Raw genomic sequence first — 19,456 nt, 5'->3', positions numbered from 1 at the left:
CTGAAAACTCTATTTTTTAAAGAAATTTTGTATTGAATAATAGAAGAGAAACCTTTCATTCAGAATGTATTCATCTTTGGTGCACTTAAGATAGCTAAAGACAAAGATTTCAATGTATCCTGTAAATGTATCCTATAAAACAGACAAAAATAATAAGTTAGAAGAAAGCATTCCCAAAACCAAAGCAAGAAGAAGAGAACTGGGAAGGTTGAGTATAAAATGTATGTGAGGGAGTCCAAATACACCATTAGACTAAAAATATTTCAGTAAAAACTATCTTGAAAAAATAAAACATATAGTAAATGAGATATAATAAACTGATAGTAATTATTTTATAACTTGAGATAATTCTGACTTTTAAGTATCTTACATTCCAATTAGAAGAAATAGCCTGACAGAATAGTCTACTTAAGTGAAAGAGAGCTGTTTTTGGAGATTATTGCTCTTTTGATGGTCCTCCATCTAGCTCCTAAGTAAATCATACATCTAGGCTTATTCTTACTTATGAGTACCCAGCCCATAGTTTAGCTTAATTTCCAGCCAGCTTTTCTTAAATTAACCCTTTTGTCTTTTGCCTTTGGTTTTTCTTATTCTCTAAATTCTGTCATTCTTACTCTTACTCTGTGGCTTGCTGTGTAGCTGGGTGGCTGGCTCCTGGAGCTCTCCTCCTCCTCCTCCTCTGACTCCTTGATTTTAGATCTTTCTACCCAGTTTTCTCCTTCTATATATACTCTGAACCTGCAAGTCCCACCTATCCTTTCTCCTTTCTTGCTATTGGCCAGTTCTTTATTAAATCATCAGGTGTTTTACATAGGCAGAGTAACATAGCATCACAGAGTTAAACAAATTCAACATGAACAAAAGCAATATACCTTAAAATAATATTCTATTACATAGAGTTATTTGGTACCTACAACAAATGAACTTCAGTGTCAAAGTAATAGGCAGAAAATCCCATGTGGAAACAAATAGGTATAACCATACTGATAGTCCACAATGTACACTTTAAAGTTAAATTAGTGAATGAGAAAATGAAGGTCACTACATATTGATAAAGTGAAAAATTCAACAAGAGTCCATAAACACATGTTCTTGTGACATTGATGTTCCCAATTTTATAAAGCACTCACTACTAAATATGAGATAACAGATAGAATTCAACACTATTTGGGGTGATTTTAATACATGATTATATCAGTTATCAAAACAAAAGGAAAACAATGAACAACTGATATACAAATAAATGGACTGATTTAACACTTACAAAACTTTCCAAGGAGCAGTAGCAGAATTCATTTTTATCAGCAGCCTGAGCAATTACTTTTCAAAATGGTTTTATGTGAAGCCAATCTTCTCAAAAACAAGGTAATTGAAATAATTTTTATTTTTATAAGATCACAGTATAAAAATACAAAATGAACAAAAATAAACTATAGAAAATATACAGACACATGGAGGCTAGAAAATAAAACACTGAACAACCAGTGAGATGCAAAAGAAATTGGGAGTGGGTTCCAAAGTTCTTAAACACAAATGGTGGTAAGAATAAAGCATAATACTTGACATGTACAAAACTAACGAAACATTAGAATCTACCAAAAAAAATGGTGTTGCAAGAGGGAAGTTGAAGTCTATTGGTATAAAGGTATACATTTAAAAAATTAGGGACTAGTAGATGGTTCAACAAGTGAAGGTACATGTCAATAAGTCTGAATTCAATTCCTGGGAAACATGGTATAATAAAGGCATTGAACTCTAGTAAACTATTCCCATCCACCATTCAAATGTGAGTTACAGTGTGTGCACAACTGAGTGAACGCTATGTGTGTGAGTTCATTCACAGTAACTATGTGTTAAAAGCATAAAAATGAAATATCATTAGTCAGAAAGAAACAACAAAGATCAGAACTCATGTCAATGAGTTCTGAATCTTAACTCATACAGCACAAGAGAATAATAAAGCCAATAATAATAAAATCAAACCTGAACAAACCATACAAAAGAACCAATGAAACACTCAGTACTATAAAAGGATCACCATGTATGACACACTCCTCTAGTAAGAATGACACCACTTCAAGTTAAGAGAACACACAAATGGAAGGATGAATGGAACCACACAATTAGCTGGGACAGGGTCCAGAAGCTTCAGAAACAAAAATCACTGATCAGGGGGCAGAGCTCAAGACTTCTCAGCATGGCATAGCTACAAACTGACTGGGAGAGTAGTACAGTCCCTCCCCTATGATATGGGCATCACATTCAAAATTGACAATATATTGTCTTTTCCTAGTGCTGTTGATACTATGGTTCCAACATTTTGGGTTTTTTTTTTTTTTTTTTTTTTTTGGTTTTTCGAGACAGGGTTTCTCTGTGTAGCTTTGTGCCTTTCCTGGAACTCACTTGGTAGTCCAGGCTGGCCTCGAACTCACAAAGATCTGCCTGGCTCTGCCTCCTGAGTGCTGGGATTAAAGGTGTGTGCCACCACCGCCCGGCTGGTTCCAACATTTTGGAGAATATCAGATAGGGAATTTTGTCAACTACTATGGGAGAGGACAAAAGAAAAGAGAACAGAACACAAAGTAAACACTGCTGCCTAACTCCCACTGAGGTCTCTATAAGTGTGAATCAATACCTTGTCAAAGTCAAGAGACCATGTTGGCATGCAGAGAACGGGAGGAAGAAGGCCACATGCCACCCAACAAGGTGACAAAGAGAATGACTCACTTGACCTTTGCAGGATGCTCTCCTACGTGCAAGCTGCTATCCCCACTGTGATCATATATAAACCCTGGAAAGCAAATGTGCAAAAAGCAAATGGTGCTGGACTTTGAACGTACTCCCTCAAGTCTGTTCATAGCACCTCTCTCCTCATAATGGCATGCAGGTGTGTGATGTGTGACTGATCCATCTCCATCACTGGACTGCAGCTTCAGGCAGAGAAGCAGGGATTGATTGCCAAATGATTCCTACAAAAGACTCACTTCCCAGAAATACTGGTGCATGGACAAAAAAATAAACAATTGACTGTCATGAAAGTGGTGATGGAGTTGAATGTGTGTGGGGAGGTATGTGTGTATGAGTAAACTAATGAATTAAACACAAGTGGGTTGAAGGTTAAACAGGCTAATGTTACAAGAGGAAATGGTGCTGGACTTAACCTTGACCCAGCTGCTTGTTCTTTCCTGCTCTTTCTGTGTCTGGGAAGGGGGTCTCTGACATTTTCCTCTTGGCCAAAAGTAGAGAAAAGGGAATTCCAGAAAGAATCATACTATTTCTGAAAACTCCAACAACAAAAGAAATCCAACAACCTGTAGTAAGAAAACAGATTCCTCATCTGCCCTTCTCTGACCATGTAAATGGGGAAACATCAGCAAGTAAAGGACAAATCCCCTCTGAGTGAGGGTAGGAGACACTAGTGGTGTAGGAGTCCTATGGCAATAGACCCCTGCCCAAGACCATACATGATATCGATCTCGTGTTGCAAACTGGACTTCTAAGTGTCATGACTCATTTGGTGATGGAATGACCCTTTCAAAGTGGAGGCATCTCAGATACTCTGCATAACAGATATTTACATTTCAATTGATAAGAGTAGTGATTACAGTTATGACATAGCAAGAAAAATAATTTTATGGTGAAATGTCCAAACATGAGGAATTATACTTCAATGTTCACGACATTAGGAAGGTTAAAAATAGTAGTTCTGGAGGCTATTAAGTATGACAATATGGGGTTGTGAGTAGCTAACAGTCTCTTTCACTATTGGCAATGCTGAGAATGAGAAGTGTAAGACAAAGCACTACTTGCTAAGGAAGCTTGCTAAGAGGCAGAAAGGCTAGAGCCAGAGCTTCCGACTCTGCAGTACAGCAACAAGGAAAGCCAGAGATGGCCATTGCACAATGTTGTGGTCCCCTGAAATGCAGGTACTTAATAATGGAAGACTGACTCCTCGGCCAGACCATTTAATTTCTCTGAGACCTTGGTGTTCTCATTCTTTAAGTTCTGCATGTGTGACATGACCTGCTCATGCCCCATCTTGAGCTTTTCATAGGAAGTATTTGGCTGATAGTAGGTCCTGGACCTAGAGGTAATGAACTCCATGAACATAGTCCTCAAGTATCACAGGAATTCAGGGTGTGTTCTAGACTACTGGATGTCACGGGATGTCAAATCCTGCCTCCTAAGTAATGGGAACTTCTGGTATTTATTAAACTTGGTATTGTAGGGACAAGGAGGTTGGCTAAAGAAACCCACCCTGACCCTGGAGCCCAGAACTAGGAAGGAAAGATTCAGATCAGGGCAGAAAGAAACACACTGTTTGGCTCAGTCAGATCAGAGCCATCTCTGCCCCTGCCCAACTGACTTGTGAAATCAACCAATCACAGAGCAGAACAGTAGAACCCTGGGACCCAAGTCAACCCGAGGTTGACTGCACCTCCAAAACATCCAGTATAAACCGCCCTGCCTGGTCAGTTTAAAAAAAATGGCTGTGCTGTCCACCCTGGTAGAGGCAGCTACTCTCCTGGACTCCTCCTTCCCAAATAAATATCTTTCTCAAAAGAATTTTGGGTGTGATGATCTTCATTCACTGGCATAGAGAAGATATTTGTTGAGATGTCCCCCAGTGGACAGAGCAAGAGGGAGCTGAAAGAGCAGAGCAAGGAGGAACTGAACAGAAGATCTTTGCTGAGACGTCCCGCAGTGGACAGAGCCATAAAGAGCTAAAAAGTAACACTTTTCTCCAGAGCCAGAGTACATTGCTACATTTCTGCAGGGTTTTTTTCCCTTTTTGCAGAGTGAAGCAAAAGAAAGCCACAGCATAGGCAAGAGAAGCAGAGCTCTGCTAGGAAGGCCCCTTATGAGGGGACTGAGCAAGGCTCAGCTGTAGCAGCTCTCCAGGAGAAGAGCAGGATTTTTGTATCCTGCAGGGAGATTATCCCCCATCAGTTCCAGGCCTGAATTTCCCAAGAAGTCAAAAAATTGTCCTGTCCGGGGTTGGGTTGCTTCTTTGCAGTTCCAGCTGACAGAGCTGTGCACAACAGCTCCAGGTCTCTGGGACACCTTCAGGGCAGAGCTGTTGTGAGCAGCTTGAGGTGTCCAGGATACCTCACCCTCCAGGGCTAAACTGTCCCTTGCAGTTTCAGCCATCAGAGCTGTGCTAAACAACTTCAGGTGTCCAGAACACCTTCAGGGCAGAGCTGCTGTTCTGCGCAGGTCAAGGTGTGTGGGATATCTCATCCTCCAGGGCTAAACTGTCTCCTTGCAGTTCCAGCCATCAGAGTTGTCCTAAGCAGATCAAGGTGTTGCTTGACTCCTCAGGTAGTCAGGACACCTTTCCCCAGAGTTGTTGCAACAAATTTACTTATATTTTTCGTACCCAAACCCGGGACCAACCCACAGATTTGAAAACAATTTACTTACACCTATGCTGACCCTACACCGGGAGAGGCAGGCTTTTTAGATGATGGGAGGTGGAGTTGCATGAGCTCTCTCAGGAGGCTTGCCGAAATAGCTGTCTAAGAATTTCCCTGGTGTCTACTCCACAGGTATGTACCTTCCAGAGTCTGTGAAGATGTTTCTCCTCTCTTCAAAAAGAAATTCTCAATGATGGGACGTGTCACGATGGAGACCAAAATAACATCATGAACAGTTTTGAGGATGGGACTCAACATCATGACAGATTTATAAACACCTGCATGAAAATATCTATGTGTCACTAAAGTAAGTATACTGGTGGAACTGTAATACTCAAATTGGTACTCCCAATTATCGTCACGGTATCACCTGGGAACTGTGAGATAGGGAACTGCTCATGCCCAACCACACATCTGTGACTGCAGGGACTAGAGGTAGATACATACACAAACACATAGAAAAATACACAACCTAAACACATGTATGTGAGAGACAGAGAGACAGAGAAAGAGATACTTAGAGAGACAGAGAAAGAGAGACTGAGTGAGAGTGGGAGAACTCTATCAATTGGATGCTGAACAAATGAATGCAGGTGTGTCCTCTCAGAGGGGAACCAAAGGAGCAGGGATCAGTCTGAGTCCCTGTATTGACACATTTAGATGTGTGACCAGGCCTCTCCAACTGCTGCTTGGAGAATCAAACGTACAAGGCCTTTTAAAGTGAGTAACAAAAAAATTAACTCAAACTCACAGCAACTAACATCTCACACTAGACAGCACTTGATAGAATCTCTTCAAAGTCATGCTGGGAATTCATACTACTGCCTCAGTCCATGAGTACAATGACTCATGCCACAGGCTCTGTTTTTGTTTCTTTTTAGAGGAAGCAGAACAGTCTATGTCCTCATGACATTCCTGTCCACATTTGAGGTTCTTCTGCCTTTGGGAGGAGTTCAGAGACATGATTTTGGCATACCCTGAAGGCATACCCCAAAGATGCAGCCTACCAGAAACACAGACCTTATATAAAATGAAGTAATGATGACAGAGTGGACTTGAGATTGAAACCACAGGGTTTGAAAGAATGAATACCTATTCTTCATGCTCTCTTCTGTGATAAAGATCAGGCTATCTCACTGTTACTTTTTTTCAATGGTCATTTCCTGTAGCTGAGTGGTCAGTCTGCACCTTCTGCTTCACCTGCATCTTGGTGAGGAAGGTTTGGTGGGATGGTGGATCTCTGGTGCTTCTTGTGGGTAGATAAAAATAAATGAACTTACAGTATCACTAGGCAAAGATAATGGACAGACCTCCCTGAGTCCTAATCAAATGTTTGAGAAAGCTTGTTTACCAGTGACTCGGTGACACTGCAAATTATTTTGTCCTGTGCTTCTGATGCCCCCTCTGGGGAACTCAGCTGTCTTCTCTATTTGAAGGAAAGTGGTTATCCAAGCTGTCTGGTTTTCTCTGCCCTCATAGCACATGCTCCAAGTATCCAAGGAGATAGCCTCTTCAGGCTTATTCTCAGCTGCAGACTCAGAATTCAACTTGGCTACAGAGTCCACACGCCTGTGGGTTTACAAGTCAGGAAAAAATTGCCATAGTTCATAATCACCCCAGTCATTTAGAGGTTCCCCAAACATCTTGAGAGGTCACTCTAACCATATAACTATTGATGGAGAAGACATATAAGGGCAGAACATGGTCACTAGACTCAACAAGTCTCCTCATTGACAACTGAGGAACACAGAGCAGCTGGGAAGTAACTAAAGTTAGCCACTGTGGTTGAAGTAGAGTGATGTTCTGCCTTGAAATGGGCACATCTCATTAATCCCTCCTGCCTTAATGTCGGTCTCATGTTCTCACATCAATGCCTATTTACCAAAAGGAATGAAAGTCAAGAGTTCCCAGCATAAAGCATTGGCCTTACCAGTTCCTGACTTCTGAGCCAGAACAATTTATATCCTGGAATCCTTGAATTTCAAGAGGCATGACAAGCAGGGAAGTGCTGTTGGTTCCCAGAGACTCCAAATTTCTGTTCCCCATTACTGGAAGATTCAGCACAAGCCCACTTCCTCCAGGAAGATTCCCTTTTCTTGCACAGAACTCACTACATGATTCTCTTGACCATTTCTTCCTTGATGTTTTACATTGAGGCTGAAGGTCAGCTTTCATCAGTCACTCTCTGGTCACTCTACCCTCTCCATTCTCTTTTTGAATTAGACTCTTCAGTATGCCATCATGTTCATCAGGAAATGGTAAAGGCACTGAATAAACTTCCCAAGGACAGTGGGTGTTGCCACAACATAGTGACATCACAGAGGATGCCAGGGCTCTCCAGGATACATTAGAATGTCTAGGGAAAAGCTGCAGATGTCATGGGAACTGATATTGCTAAGAGCTTTCCTTCCACTAGATGTCAAGTTGTCCTTTGCACGAGCCTCTCCTGGGATACAAGGGAAGCCCTTCAGCATCCCCTTCATCTAAAGCCAGAGATCTCTCCCTGATTGATTGAACATTCTTCAGTTCTTTCCCTGTGTAGAACTGAATCTTTATCTCCTACTGAAATTTTATGTACACAAGGTAATAATATCATAGAAATTTATATATGCAGAAGTTCATCATAAGTACCTGCAACTGAGGTGACTGGCCACACTAGTGGAAACCCATGAACTATGGACTGGTAGCTGTGGAGCCCCCATGAGACTGGACTAGGTTCTCTGAATGCAGAAGATGGTTGTTTGGCTCGAACTGTTTGGGAGGCACCCAGACAGGGGATAGGGATCTATCCGTGGTCAATGGGCAGGCTTCTGGGACCCAGTGCCTGTAGTGTGACACCTTGAACAGCCTTGGTTTAGTGTGGAGGGCTTTGGACCTGCCTAGGCTCAGTGTTCTGGACTCTGCTGACTGCCCATGGGAGACCTCGATTTGGGGAATGTGGGGATGTGCAGTGGCTTGGGAGAGAGGGATTAGGGTGGGTAGAGGGAGGAAGGGGGCTCTGTGGACAGTATGTGGGGTGAGGAGAAAATTTCTTAATAATAAAAAATGAAAAAAATACAAAAAAAGATGTAAAATAAAAAAAAGTACCTACATCTCCTTATATCCTTAGCCACAAGACATAGACTTAATGCTGATTGAGAAGGACAATTGTTGAACAACTTCCTGGTAAAGAGTCTACAGGAAACAGCTAGGCAGAGTTATGCTAGAGGAAGAGGCTGATACAGTCTAGGAACAAGCACTCATAGAAGTGTGATATGGTCATGGAGCCCAGTGTGACTAAAATCTGTGTCATCAGCATGTGTGTAGTGGGTGTTGTACTCTCTGTTCAGTAGCTCAAAGTGGTCTGCTATTACTGGGTAGTAAAGATGGCCAGATAGCTGGAGTCTTCCACACAGAACAAGAGTTTCCCTTAGAGCAAAGGATATTCAGGAAAATTTTTTACAAGCCCCTTCATAGTTAGCAACATAGACACTTGGGTTACACTGGACACTCTAGATCAAAGGTTATTTTTTTTCAATTCTCTGACCCTTTAAATCTTTAAATAGCATGAACAGTAATTTCCTCGCATTGTGGTGAGCCCTAAACATAACTGTTTCATTGTTTCTTAACTTTAATTTTGCTACTTTTTTTTTTAAAGTTTTATTTATTTATTATGTATACAGTATTCTGTATGCACATATCCCTGCAGGCCAGAAGAGGGCACCAGATCTCATTACAGATGGTTGTGAGTCACCATGTGGTTGCTGGGAATTGAACTCCGGATCTTTGGAAGAGCAAGCAGTGCTTTTAACCTCTGAGCCATCTCTCCAGCCCTAATTTTGCTACTGTTATGAATTGTAATTCAAATATTTGATGTGCAGTATATCTGATATGTGACCCCCAATGGGGTGGTGACCCACACAGGTTGAGGACCACAGCTCTGAATGCAGGCAGAAATCTCCTCAAATCCTGGCAGTGATGGTGGGGCAGTGTGAGTCTTAGTTTTTATTATCAGACTGAATCAAATTAGTCACCTGGGAAGAGGGACCCTCAATGAGGAATTATATACATCAAATTTTTCGTTAAACTTGTCTCTGTGGGATTTTATTAATTGTTAATTGAGATCAGTGTCGCGTCCACCTCGACCAACAAGGAAGACACAACACCAGGCTCTTCTCCAAGCAGTTTATTCAGGAACCTTGAACAATCTTCTGACCCTGGGGAAAGCCATCTTCTCACTCTCGGGAAAGCCAGCCCACACCCTTTATAGCCACTGGGCAACCAACCCCGTAGTGCCATGTGGACAATGCCGATAAGATCAGACATATGCAAGCAAGCCAGATTAGGCCTAGGAATTATATACATCATATTTTTCTTTGAACTTGTCTCTGTCGGATTTTATTAATTGTTAATTGAGATAAGACTCCCTAAAACGGGTAGAATCATTTCATTGTCTGCAACCTGTACTGTGTAGGTATGAAGAAGCTAGAGCATAAGCATAAGAAAACAGATAGCATGAGTATATTTGTTTATCTCTGTTCTTGGCTGTGGATGTGATATGATTAGCTGAGTTCCTATCCTGATTTTCCCAAAATGGAACTATTACCTGGAATTGTGGGCTATGATCAATTTTTCCCATTCTAAGGTGCTGTGCCTGATAATTCAGTGCAATAAAGATATTAAGAAAGCACTATATGACAGAGGGGTTTTCACAAGTCAGTGACATGAGTATTTCATGAAATTCTCAACAGCACCTTATCTGTCTCAGAAGAAGAGATCCTACTTCCCCCTGAACCCAACCTGTGTTTTCCTGTCACAGTTTTGCAAAGACCTAGAGACACCCAAAGACTCACAAACCACTTAACCCTGTCAATAAGTGTCCCCTGATATTGTGTTGCCATAACAAGTACCATGCTAAATTCTTCTAATGGGTTATATACAAGCTTCACTTCAACGAATGTATTTTTCCTTGAATTTCCTGACCATTGGAATTTTCAGATATGGGGAACTGGGTCTGAATTCACTGCCTTGACAATGAATTTCAATCTTATGCTATGTCCTTCCTTGAAGGTCAGAAGAGGCTCCTTAAAGCTGAGAGCAATGTAGCACCATAATTTCCAGATATGGGGGGGTATAAGTAATGATTGGCAATGTGTCCACTAGTTACCTTATATTGGAGATTATCTCCAGGGCTGATGTACATAAATCCCTGTGAAAACTTGTCAGTATCACACTAACTTCTGTGCCTCTTCAACAAGGTTTCTGTAAACGGATCTTTGACAAATTTCCTCCTTTGAAAGTAAATAGACCTTATCAGATGTGAAAAATCACTTTGATTTTTGTCCTCCTCCTCCTAGGACATGAAACAGGCCCTTTTGAGCTACATGAAAGGTTATCCAAGGAGAATAAGTTCTGAAATAGCCATAGGTAAAGCTTTAGAATGCAGGTCTGAGGAACAGAGTGCAAAACAAGGGCAGGACAGCAGGCACACCCAGGAAATTCTTGGTTATGTCTTTGACAGTTTAGTCTCTCTGCATGCCAGTTTCTTCTACTTAGAGAAAGATGGGTTGGGGTACACCATGGAGATGGGTGTTGTCACAAGGCATGAGTTACAAAATCACTTCCTTCATAAGTGGGACTTTGTTTATTTTTCATGTTTTTTTTTTGTGTGTGGGGTTACAAGCTAGCATTTATATAAGCTAATTTGCACATCTATTTCTGGAGAACATCTCTTTCTGGAAACAAAGGAATCAAATATTAAACTTGCAAAAATGCTGAAAATTGTGCTTTAGAGCAAAGAATCACTTCACTTGGTTGAAAAAAAATAACACTTCTTTTCATGATCATTACCAAATATTGCTGAGGCAGTGCAGCACCATGACAGGTTCAACATCACACGTTCCTCCTATCCAGTGACATCACAATTATTGCCCAAGAGGAAGGAGTGGTGAAGTCATAGCCCAAGTGATGCTCCATGAGACTCTTATCCAAACCTGACTCTGCCATGGTGGATGCAACACTGGAAAGGGCAATGGGAAAGGATAAATGATCACACAGCAGAGTGCAAAAAAAGGGAAGAGGAAAGCAAAAGGCAACAGGCTAAAGTGGCTGACCAACAACTACAGATCTGACACTAGAAAGTGGAGACACTGAAAAACAGAGTCCAGTCTCTGAAGTAGAAGAGAAAGAAGCCAAGTCTGACTAACCATCCATCATGTCTGTCATTATCCCTGCCTCGCTATTTGTAAAATCCAGAGGAATATTTTAACCAACTATTTTGTAAATGTGTTTTTTAGTAGCTCTAGAAACATTTTTAAATGGTGGGGTGGAAATCTCATTTCATTCCATATTTTAAGTATAAATGATTTTTTATGAAGTTAAAACAATTGACAGTTTTTGTTTTTTTAATACAATCAGAAAATATCAGGATAGTGAATCAGGAGAGGATGTGACTGTCTCAGGGGTCACCATAACATTCAGTATAGGGGGCTAGTTTTATATTGTACAACACAAAGGATTCTTAATGAAATTTGACGTCTCTCGGTCATGCATTTGTATCCAGAATATTCTTAGTTATATCTGCTCTCATATTTCTAGTAGAAATGTTTCCTAAAAAACCACTTCTTGGTCCTTTCCTTGTCAGAACTGTCTCTGTTCATGCTGTCCATTTTTCTACCTTTTGTGAAAATGTGCTATGAGAAATTTTGAATTTGATCTCTATGTGGCATAAAACTGAGTCAATGGAATTGATAATTGCAAGCATTTGATTGTTATGAGAAGGCTTAGGGAAAACTTGCCAAGTTTAGGATGGACCATCACTAGAATAAGTTCAAAGAAAAACAACACATGGCTCTTTTGGATACATGAACACAATGTATGACTCTTAAGAGTTTGAGTATGTTTCAAGAATTGAAATGTCTGTGTAATCTGCTCCTCAACCAATAAATTCTCATTTGGGGAAGAGTAAAAACAAATTCTTGGAGCAACAAGTCTTAAGTAGTTTTGGGTGCTATCAATCTTATATTTCTTCTGGGTAACCTGTGCTGAGGTAAAGATGAACTTAGATCAGCCATCCACACCTTACTATATTAATGGCATGTTCATTGGCTTGGATAGAAGGCTCAGCACTGAGAACACTACCTGTTCATACACAGGGCCTGACTCTCATTCGCTGCACTCACAAGACAGCTGACAACTGACAATACCTCCAGTCACAGGGGATCAGACACCGTATTCTGGTCATCATTATTACCTAGTATGAACATGGTATACTAACTTGCAAAACTTATGCACTTAAATTAAATTTCACTCTTTCCTTAGATAACTGGCACATAAATAAAGACTTTCTTACAATATGGAATCACATACATATCTGTCTTTTTACCATTTGCATATCTGGTTTTCTAAGAGGCAAGGTGAATGCACTCAAGTCCATGGAAATACAGGTAGATGTGACAAATCTGATGTAGGTGCTAGGAATCAAACTTGGGTACCCAATAGGACCACTACTACTAAGCCAAATCTTCAGGTCACAAATACGTCATAATTGTGGTGATAAAGACGTCCTACTGCTCTTTCTGTCTCCTGTGACTTGAAGATGAAGGAAGTCTCCTCTAGATGGTTGTCAAAGGATTCAATGGTTTTCTACACCTCTATGAATGGACTCTCTATATTGTTTCTTTTATTGTTAACACATTTCTCTTGATGTGAGTAAAGATAACAAAAGCTTTTGTTGAAACCTGTCATAGTCCAGCCAGATTATATTATCAAAAATCCCATAATTTGAGATATGCTTTTCCTTTTGGAATTTTTTGAGACAGGATGTGTCCAAATAGGCTGTCCTTGAATTTACCATGGGGACCAAGCTGGCCTCAAACTCACAGAGATTGGCCCAACATATTCTCCCTGGGCTGGAGTTACATCCATGCACCTCTAAGTCCAGAAATATGGGTTTCTAAGTGACCTACAATGGAATCAGAAAGTGAAAGGATAACACATATTTAAAAAGGAACAATAAATGTTTTGAGGAATAGAATTATTTTTTAAATTTTATAATTTAAATGGGCAAATCATTTTATATGTTCTCAATAATTGTTTTATTTTCTTTACTGGTATTTTCATCCACTTAAAAATATGTGAACTGCATTTGTGTGTCTACACCTGTGCAAGGAAATATATGTAGCACTGAGAGGACAACTTATGTTTGTCTTTTATCTACTTCCCCTATGTGAGATCTAGTGATGAAACTTATGGAGCCATTTAGATGCAAATGACCTCAATGGCACTTATTCAGGTTTAAAAATAATTTATATATGTCCTGATGTAGGAGTGTGCATATGTCAATGCCCAAGTATAGAAATAAGAAAAAAAAGTTCTAAGAGTAGTATGGATCACCCAGAGGTAGAACTCATGTCCTCAGGCTTAGCAGAAACAGTTTTAAAATTGAGACAATCTTCTGGCATTCAATTATGGTTCTGAGATAATGTTATAAACAAATGCTTAGTCCCCATGATAAATTTTGAAAAATATATGGTTGCAAAAATATTTTAATATGCAAATATTTATTATTCAAATTGTTCTTTGTTCTTCTATCCCTCTATGAAATTAAGTTGACAATCTGAAAATACGAAAATAATTTAATGTGGAAATATTTCTACAAATCTTATTTGAGCACCTGTGAGATGGCTCATTGGTAAAGTCTTTGATGTGCAGTGTTGGAAACTAGACTATGATCACCCTATTAAGAGGACCACAAAGCTGTCTTCTGGTCTTCACATATCTGCCATGAGCCTACGACCCATAATCATTTCACACGCCAATAAATATTTCATACAAGAGAAATCTTAGTGATATTACATTACCTGGCATCTCTGGATAATTCTCATGAAGGAAGTACTTGAAGATGAAATGCCAAATGGTTAACTCAGGTGGATGGGACAATCATGAAACATCAAATTATATAAATATTCATATATAACATAGCAAGCTATGGTATGAGGTGCATAGTGGATTACTGATTATCCTACTTTATTACATCTTTATCAGATGAATGAAAATACTGCTTTGATTACACAAATGAGGTATTTAATGTTTCTTATATTCTCTTCCAATAAGCATTTTAACATTAACATTGTTAAATTGGGTTGAAAAAAGCATACATAATGGCAGTACATCATCTAGCTTTGGACTTGTACTCAGAAAGTGGACACATAAGGATCATGAGTTCAAATGTATCCCTGAATCATTACTCACATTCAAGCCAAACAGAATTACAAGCATATATCTCAAGGGAATTTGTGATCATATGAAAAACAAAGCCAACAACAAAAAACCACCACCATTTTACAGACAACCTTACTTGAAAAGTATGATCACACACTGCTTGATATTTAAGTAAACAGTGGACCACTTAGATTATGGGTATACCATTCTATACATTACAGCAGAAAAATACCTATCACTAAGAAACGTACAATAGAAAATGAAAAAAAGGCATAGGAGAAATACAAAGGCAACAAAATAAACATCACTAAATGTACTTTTCACACATACAGCACACTTTAGTATCAACCTCAACAGTTTCAAGATAGAAATCACAATGCAGTGATCTCCACCATTAGTCCTAAGTGAACATGGTAACTAATATATTTCCTTCAACTGTGTGATGAAAAATAAATGAAACATGACTTTTTTTTTCTTGAAGCTGAAGAAAACTGTGACATCTTTACCAAATTGTTTACATGAATAGTGTTTTTCTCTTGTATGAGTTTGTCCTCATTTCCAAACTTCAAAAAGATATAAATAGACTTTAAAAAATTGACAGCACTAGAGATAGGACTGGACAGTTAAGAAATGTTCATTCCCAGGACCAAGGTCTGATTTTTGACAACTTCCTGTCATTCATCTCCAAGATCCAATGATCTAACATTTTCAGGAACCAGTTCACATGATCACATACCCAAACAAACACAGACACATCACATAATTACAGGTACAACAACTGTTTAAAGAAACAATTTTAAATGAAGGGATTTTTTTCTCTTGTAAGCATTAATTACTATAACAGGTGTTGAAGCATCTAATGGCTTTCAAAGTTTTCTTTATCATGAATCGGTCTATGTAACAGAAATCTAGCATGTAGGCTTGAAGCCAAAGAAATCAATCCTTCTAAGGTGGTGGTAACATTTCAATTTTTTTAGAAAATGCTGCCCTTCTGGAGTAAACATGTGAGTGTGGTTAGGCTTTAAGAAATTATATCCACACATCATTTCCAGGTCCCATTCTCTGCTTCAGGCTGCAGTTTAAGGATGTGAGTTCATAGCCTCCTGCTTTAGCTGCCATGTCTGACAATTATTGCCTTACACTTTCATGCTGATCTTGTATCCTGTTGAAACTAATGGCCAAATTATACTGGTTTATAAGTTAATCCGGACATTATATCACAACAGAAAGGGAAATAATACAAATACATAAATTTTTATATCTGAATTAGTTATTTAATGAAATTTAAGAGAAGGACAATATCTAAAATGGTTACATTATCATTTAAATCTGTAGTTCAATTTCCAAAACTACACAGAGAAACGCTGTCTCGAAAAAGCAAAAAATTAAAAAATAGTGCAAGTTTTTACACTTCTGAAAGGAAAGATACCCTAACTGTCAGAAGTCAGCCATTAACTAGAGCTTTGAAGGGAAGATATCCTGGATACCTCCTATTGTGAGGGAAGGTAACCTGAATATTGAGAAGTCAGACTACACCTGATGCTGTGCTTCAGTGGAAAATTGTCTCCATGCAAAAGTATTAATCCTGCTCGTCTCCAACAGGGAGCCCTTACAGTTGAACTCAGCTCCACACTGCTAAGAGAGTTTCCCAAGAGAAATGTCCATTGCTGCTGTTCTGCACTCACCTGAGGGAGTTTCTCAGCAGAGCTGTCAATTCATTTTCTGTTCCGCTTTATTAGAATTTCTAACAGAGATGTCCATTTATTCTCAGCTACAACTCAATTTGTTATAACTGGTTCTGGATTCAGGAACAAAGTGTGTTTCTTTGACTCTGATTTTAATGTCAGGATGTTTTTCACTCTGATTTCAGGGCCAAAAGGTGTGTCATTCACTGGCCCTATTTTCAGGGTCAGTGTTTGTTTAAGTGGCTGCCTCATTTACCCTATACAAAAGGCTTCATAAATTCATAAAACTTTCCATGAATGCTTTGCTGTAAACAATATAAAAGCAGACACCATAATGCCTGAACATTTTTTGACACTGTCAAATACTTTTCTATTTAAAACATACTCTTCTGTAACTGATTATATGTGTGTTGCCTAAAGGTTTAACAAATACTTTATAAGCAGATGGCCTCCATAACTTTTTCATATAGGTGCATATTGAAATTTCATATTGAAGACAATTGAGTTGTGCAGAGGTTCTACCACACTAATTACATTCATATGTTTTCTCGCCAGTATGTGTTCTTTTATGTATTTGCAGATTGTAATGACATGCCAAGGCTTTACCACACTAATTACATTAATAGAGTTTGTCTCTAGTATGTGTTCTCTTATGCCTTTGAAGATATCTGTGATGTGCAAAGGTTTTACCACACTGATTACATTCATAGGGTTTCTCTCCAGTATGTGTTATTTTATGCATTTGAAGATGACTGTGATATGCAAAGGCTTTACCACATTCTTTACATTCATAGGGCTTCTCTCCAGTATGTGTTCTTTTATGCATTTGAAGATTATGATGAAATGCAAAGGCTTTACCACACTGATTACATTCATAGGGTTTCTCTCCAGTATGTGTTCTTTTATGCATTTGAAGATGATTGTGACGTGCAAAGGCTTTACCACACTGAATACATTCATAGGGTTTCTCTCCAGTATGTGTTCTTTTATGCATTTGAAAAGTACTGTGCCATGAAAAGGCTTTACCACAGTTATTACATTCATAGGGTTTCTCTCCAGTATGCTTTCTTTTATGTTCTTTAAGATGACTTTGACGTCCAAAGGCTTTACCACACTGATCACATTCATAGTGGTTCTCTTCAGTATGTTTTCTTTTATGTGTTTGAAAAACTTTGTGACATGCAAAGGTTTTACCACATTGATTACATTCATATGGTTTATCTCCAGGAGGTGGCCTTTTATGCCTTTGAAGGTGACTGTGAAGGGCAAAGGCCTTACCACACTGATTGCAAACATATGGTTTCTCTCCAGTATGTGTTCTTTTATGTGTATTAAGATGGTTATGACTTGCAAAGGCTTTACCACACTGATTACATTCATAGGGTTTCTCTCCAGTATGTGTTCTTTTATGCCTCTGAAGATGACTATGATATGCAAAGGCTTTACCACATTCTTTACATTCATAAGGTTTCTCTCCAGTATGTGTTCTTGTATGCCTTTGAAGATAACTGAATTGTGCAAAGGCTTTACCACATAAATTGCATTGACAGGGTTTCTCTCCAGAATGTGTTTTTGTATGCCTTTGAAGATACCTGAATTGTGCAAAGGCTTTACCACATAAATTACATTGATAGGGTTTTTCTCCAGAATGGGTTCTTGTATGCTTTTGAAGACTACTGAATTGTGTAAAGGCTTTACTACATGGATTACATTCACAGGGTTTCTCTCCAAAATGAGTTTTTTTATGCATTTGAAGACTACTTTGACAAGAAAAGGCTTTACCACCATGATTTCCTTCATAGGGTTTCTCTCCAGTATGCTTTCTTTTATGTTCTTGAAGATAGTTTTGAAATTCAAAAGCTTTACCACATTGATTATATTCATAGGGTTTCTCTCCAGTATGTTCTTTTTCATACATTTGAAGAGTACTGGGATATGAAAGATCTTTAACACATTGAGTGTATATAGTATGTTTCTTTCCAGTTTGATTTTGTTCATGACTGCAAAAATTATGGGATATGTAAAAACATTATCACATTTAATACACTGTTTAATCTTTATATCTGTATGAATTAATTTTACAATTTGGTTCAGTTGTAAAGAAGAAGCAGATATTAAGGTTTTATCATTGTTCACACTCATCTTATTCCACTTTATTAAGAGTTGGTTTGCATCTGGGAAGATACTTGTGTTGGTAAGATCCTTTAATACATGAGTCACATATACAGAATATTTTTATATATGAGGTAATTCATATATTTGAAGAAAACTGGAAAGTGACAGAGCTTCAACATCTGCATTGCATTAATAAATTTTCCTATACTGTGGTATAGTCATTAAGGTTTCTTCACAATAACTGACAGTAGACTCTTGACTCTAACTGCTCCCTCTCTTAGCAGCACAGTCACAACAAGTTTACAAACTACATTACCATTACTATTCACTATTTGCTTATTAAAAAGCTTTAAAATATAATTATCACCTCTTCACTATGTGTAATTTTATAATATGAGTAGTATGAAATGAATTAATTGCCAGTTCTATAGCATATTTCCCATGGTGCTATGATTCAAATCGAGATATCTGCTAAGGCATTGTTCCCTTGTCTTTTTTTTTAAGAATGCCTTGTAAATTTATTTCAATAACATAAAGTAGAGATATATGGTTTTCTGAAAATTTAATAATCATTGCTATACTTTAATCTGTGCTTATTTACACTGTTGCTTTTGGTTAAAACTTCCAGGATACATTTTAATTTCTTGAGAGGCACATTTGTATCAACTTGCACAAGAAAATTACCTTTCATCTCCTCTAGAACTTTGAAGATGCTCTTCAGTATTATGTTCTTCCCAATTGTATCCTAAGACAAAGTACCAGAAAATAGGTTATTTTCTTTAAAACTGTCCAAAATTTATGTTACTATCTTCAATGAAACTTAGAATATTACTGATTTATTCACCTAATATTCTTTCTCAATTAAATTACACAGAAGTATCCAAATCCTAAGAACAGTTGTCCTCTCATTTTAATATGTGAAGAAAAATCTATCTTACCTATAATAGTGAGGTTCCTGTAGGTTTCCAGCATCACATCTTTGTAGAGATTCTTCTGGGAAGGATCCAGTAAAGTCCACTCTTCCCAAGTGAAGTCGAC

General features: G+C 38.5%; 1 protein-coding gene across 1 annotated transcript in view; it reads right to left on the bottom strand.

The window, feature by feature from the left end:
* Positions 1 to 19,139, bottom strand: part of LOC131901710 (zinc finger protein 844-like) — a 28,333-nt gene extending 9,194 nt beyond the window's left edge. The window contains exons 1-2 of the mRNA XM_059252807.1: positions 19,103 to 19,139; positions 17,414 to 18,303 (exon numbers count right to left, since the gene is read on the bottom strand). Of these exons, the coding sequence (XP_059108790.1) occupies positions 17,414 to 18,303; positions 19,103 to 19,109 (897 nt within the window). The 5' untranslated portion in view covers positions 19,110 to 19,139. The remainder of the gene's footprint in view (positions 1 to 17,413; positions 18,304 to 19,102) is intronic.
* Between the last annotated feature and the right edge of the window lie 317 nt (positions 19,140 to 19,456).

This window comes from Peromyscus eremicus, unplaced genomic scaffold, assembly GCF_949786415.1.
Source record: "Peromyscus eremicus unplaced genomic scaffold, PerEre_H2_v1 PerEre#2#unplaced_227, whole genome shotgun sequence".
Classification (NCBI taxonomy): domain Eukaryota; kingdom Metazoa; phylum Chordata; class Mammalia; order Rodentia; family Cricetidae; genus Peromyscus; species Peromyscus eremicus.
Note: the sequence above shows the minus strand (reverse complement) of the source record. Positions and strands in the feature narration are given on the sequence as shown.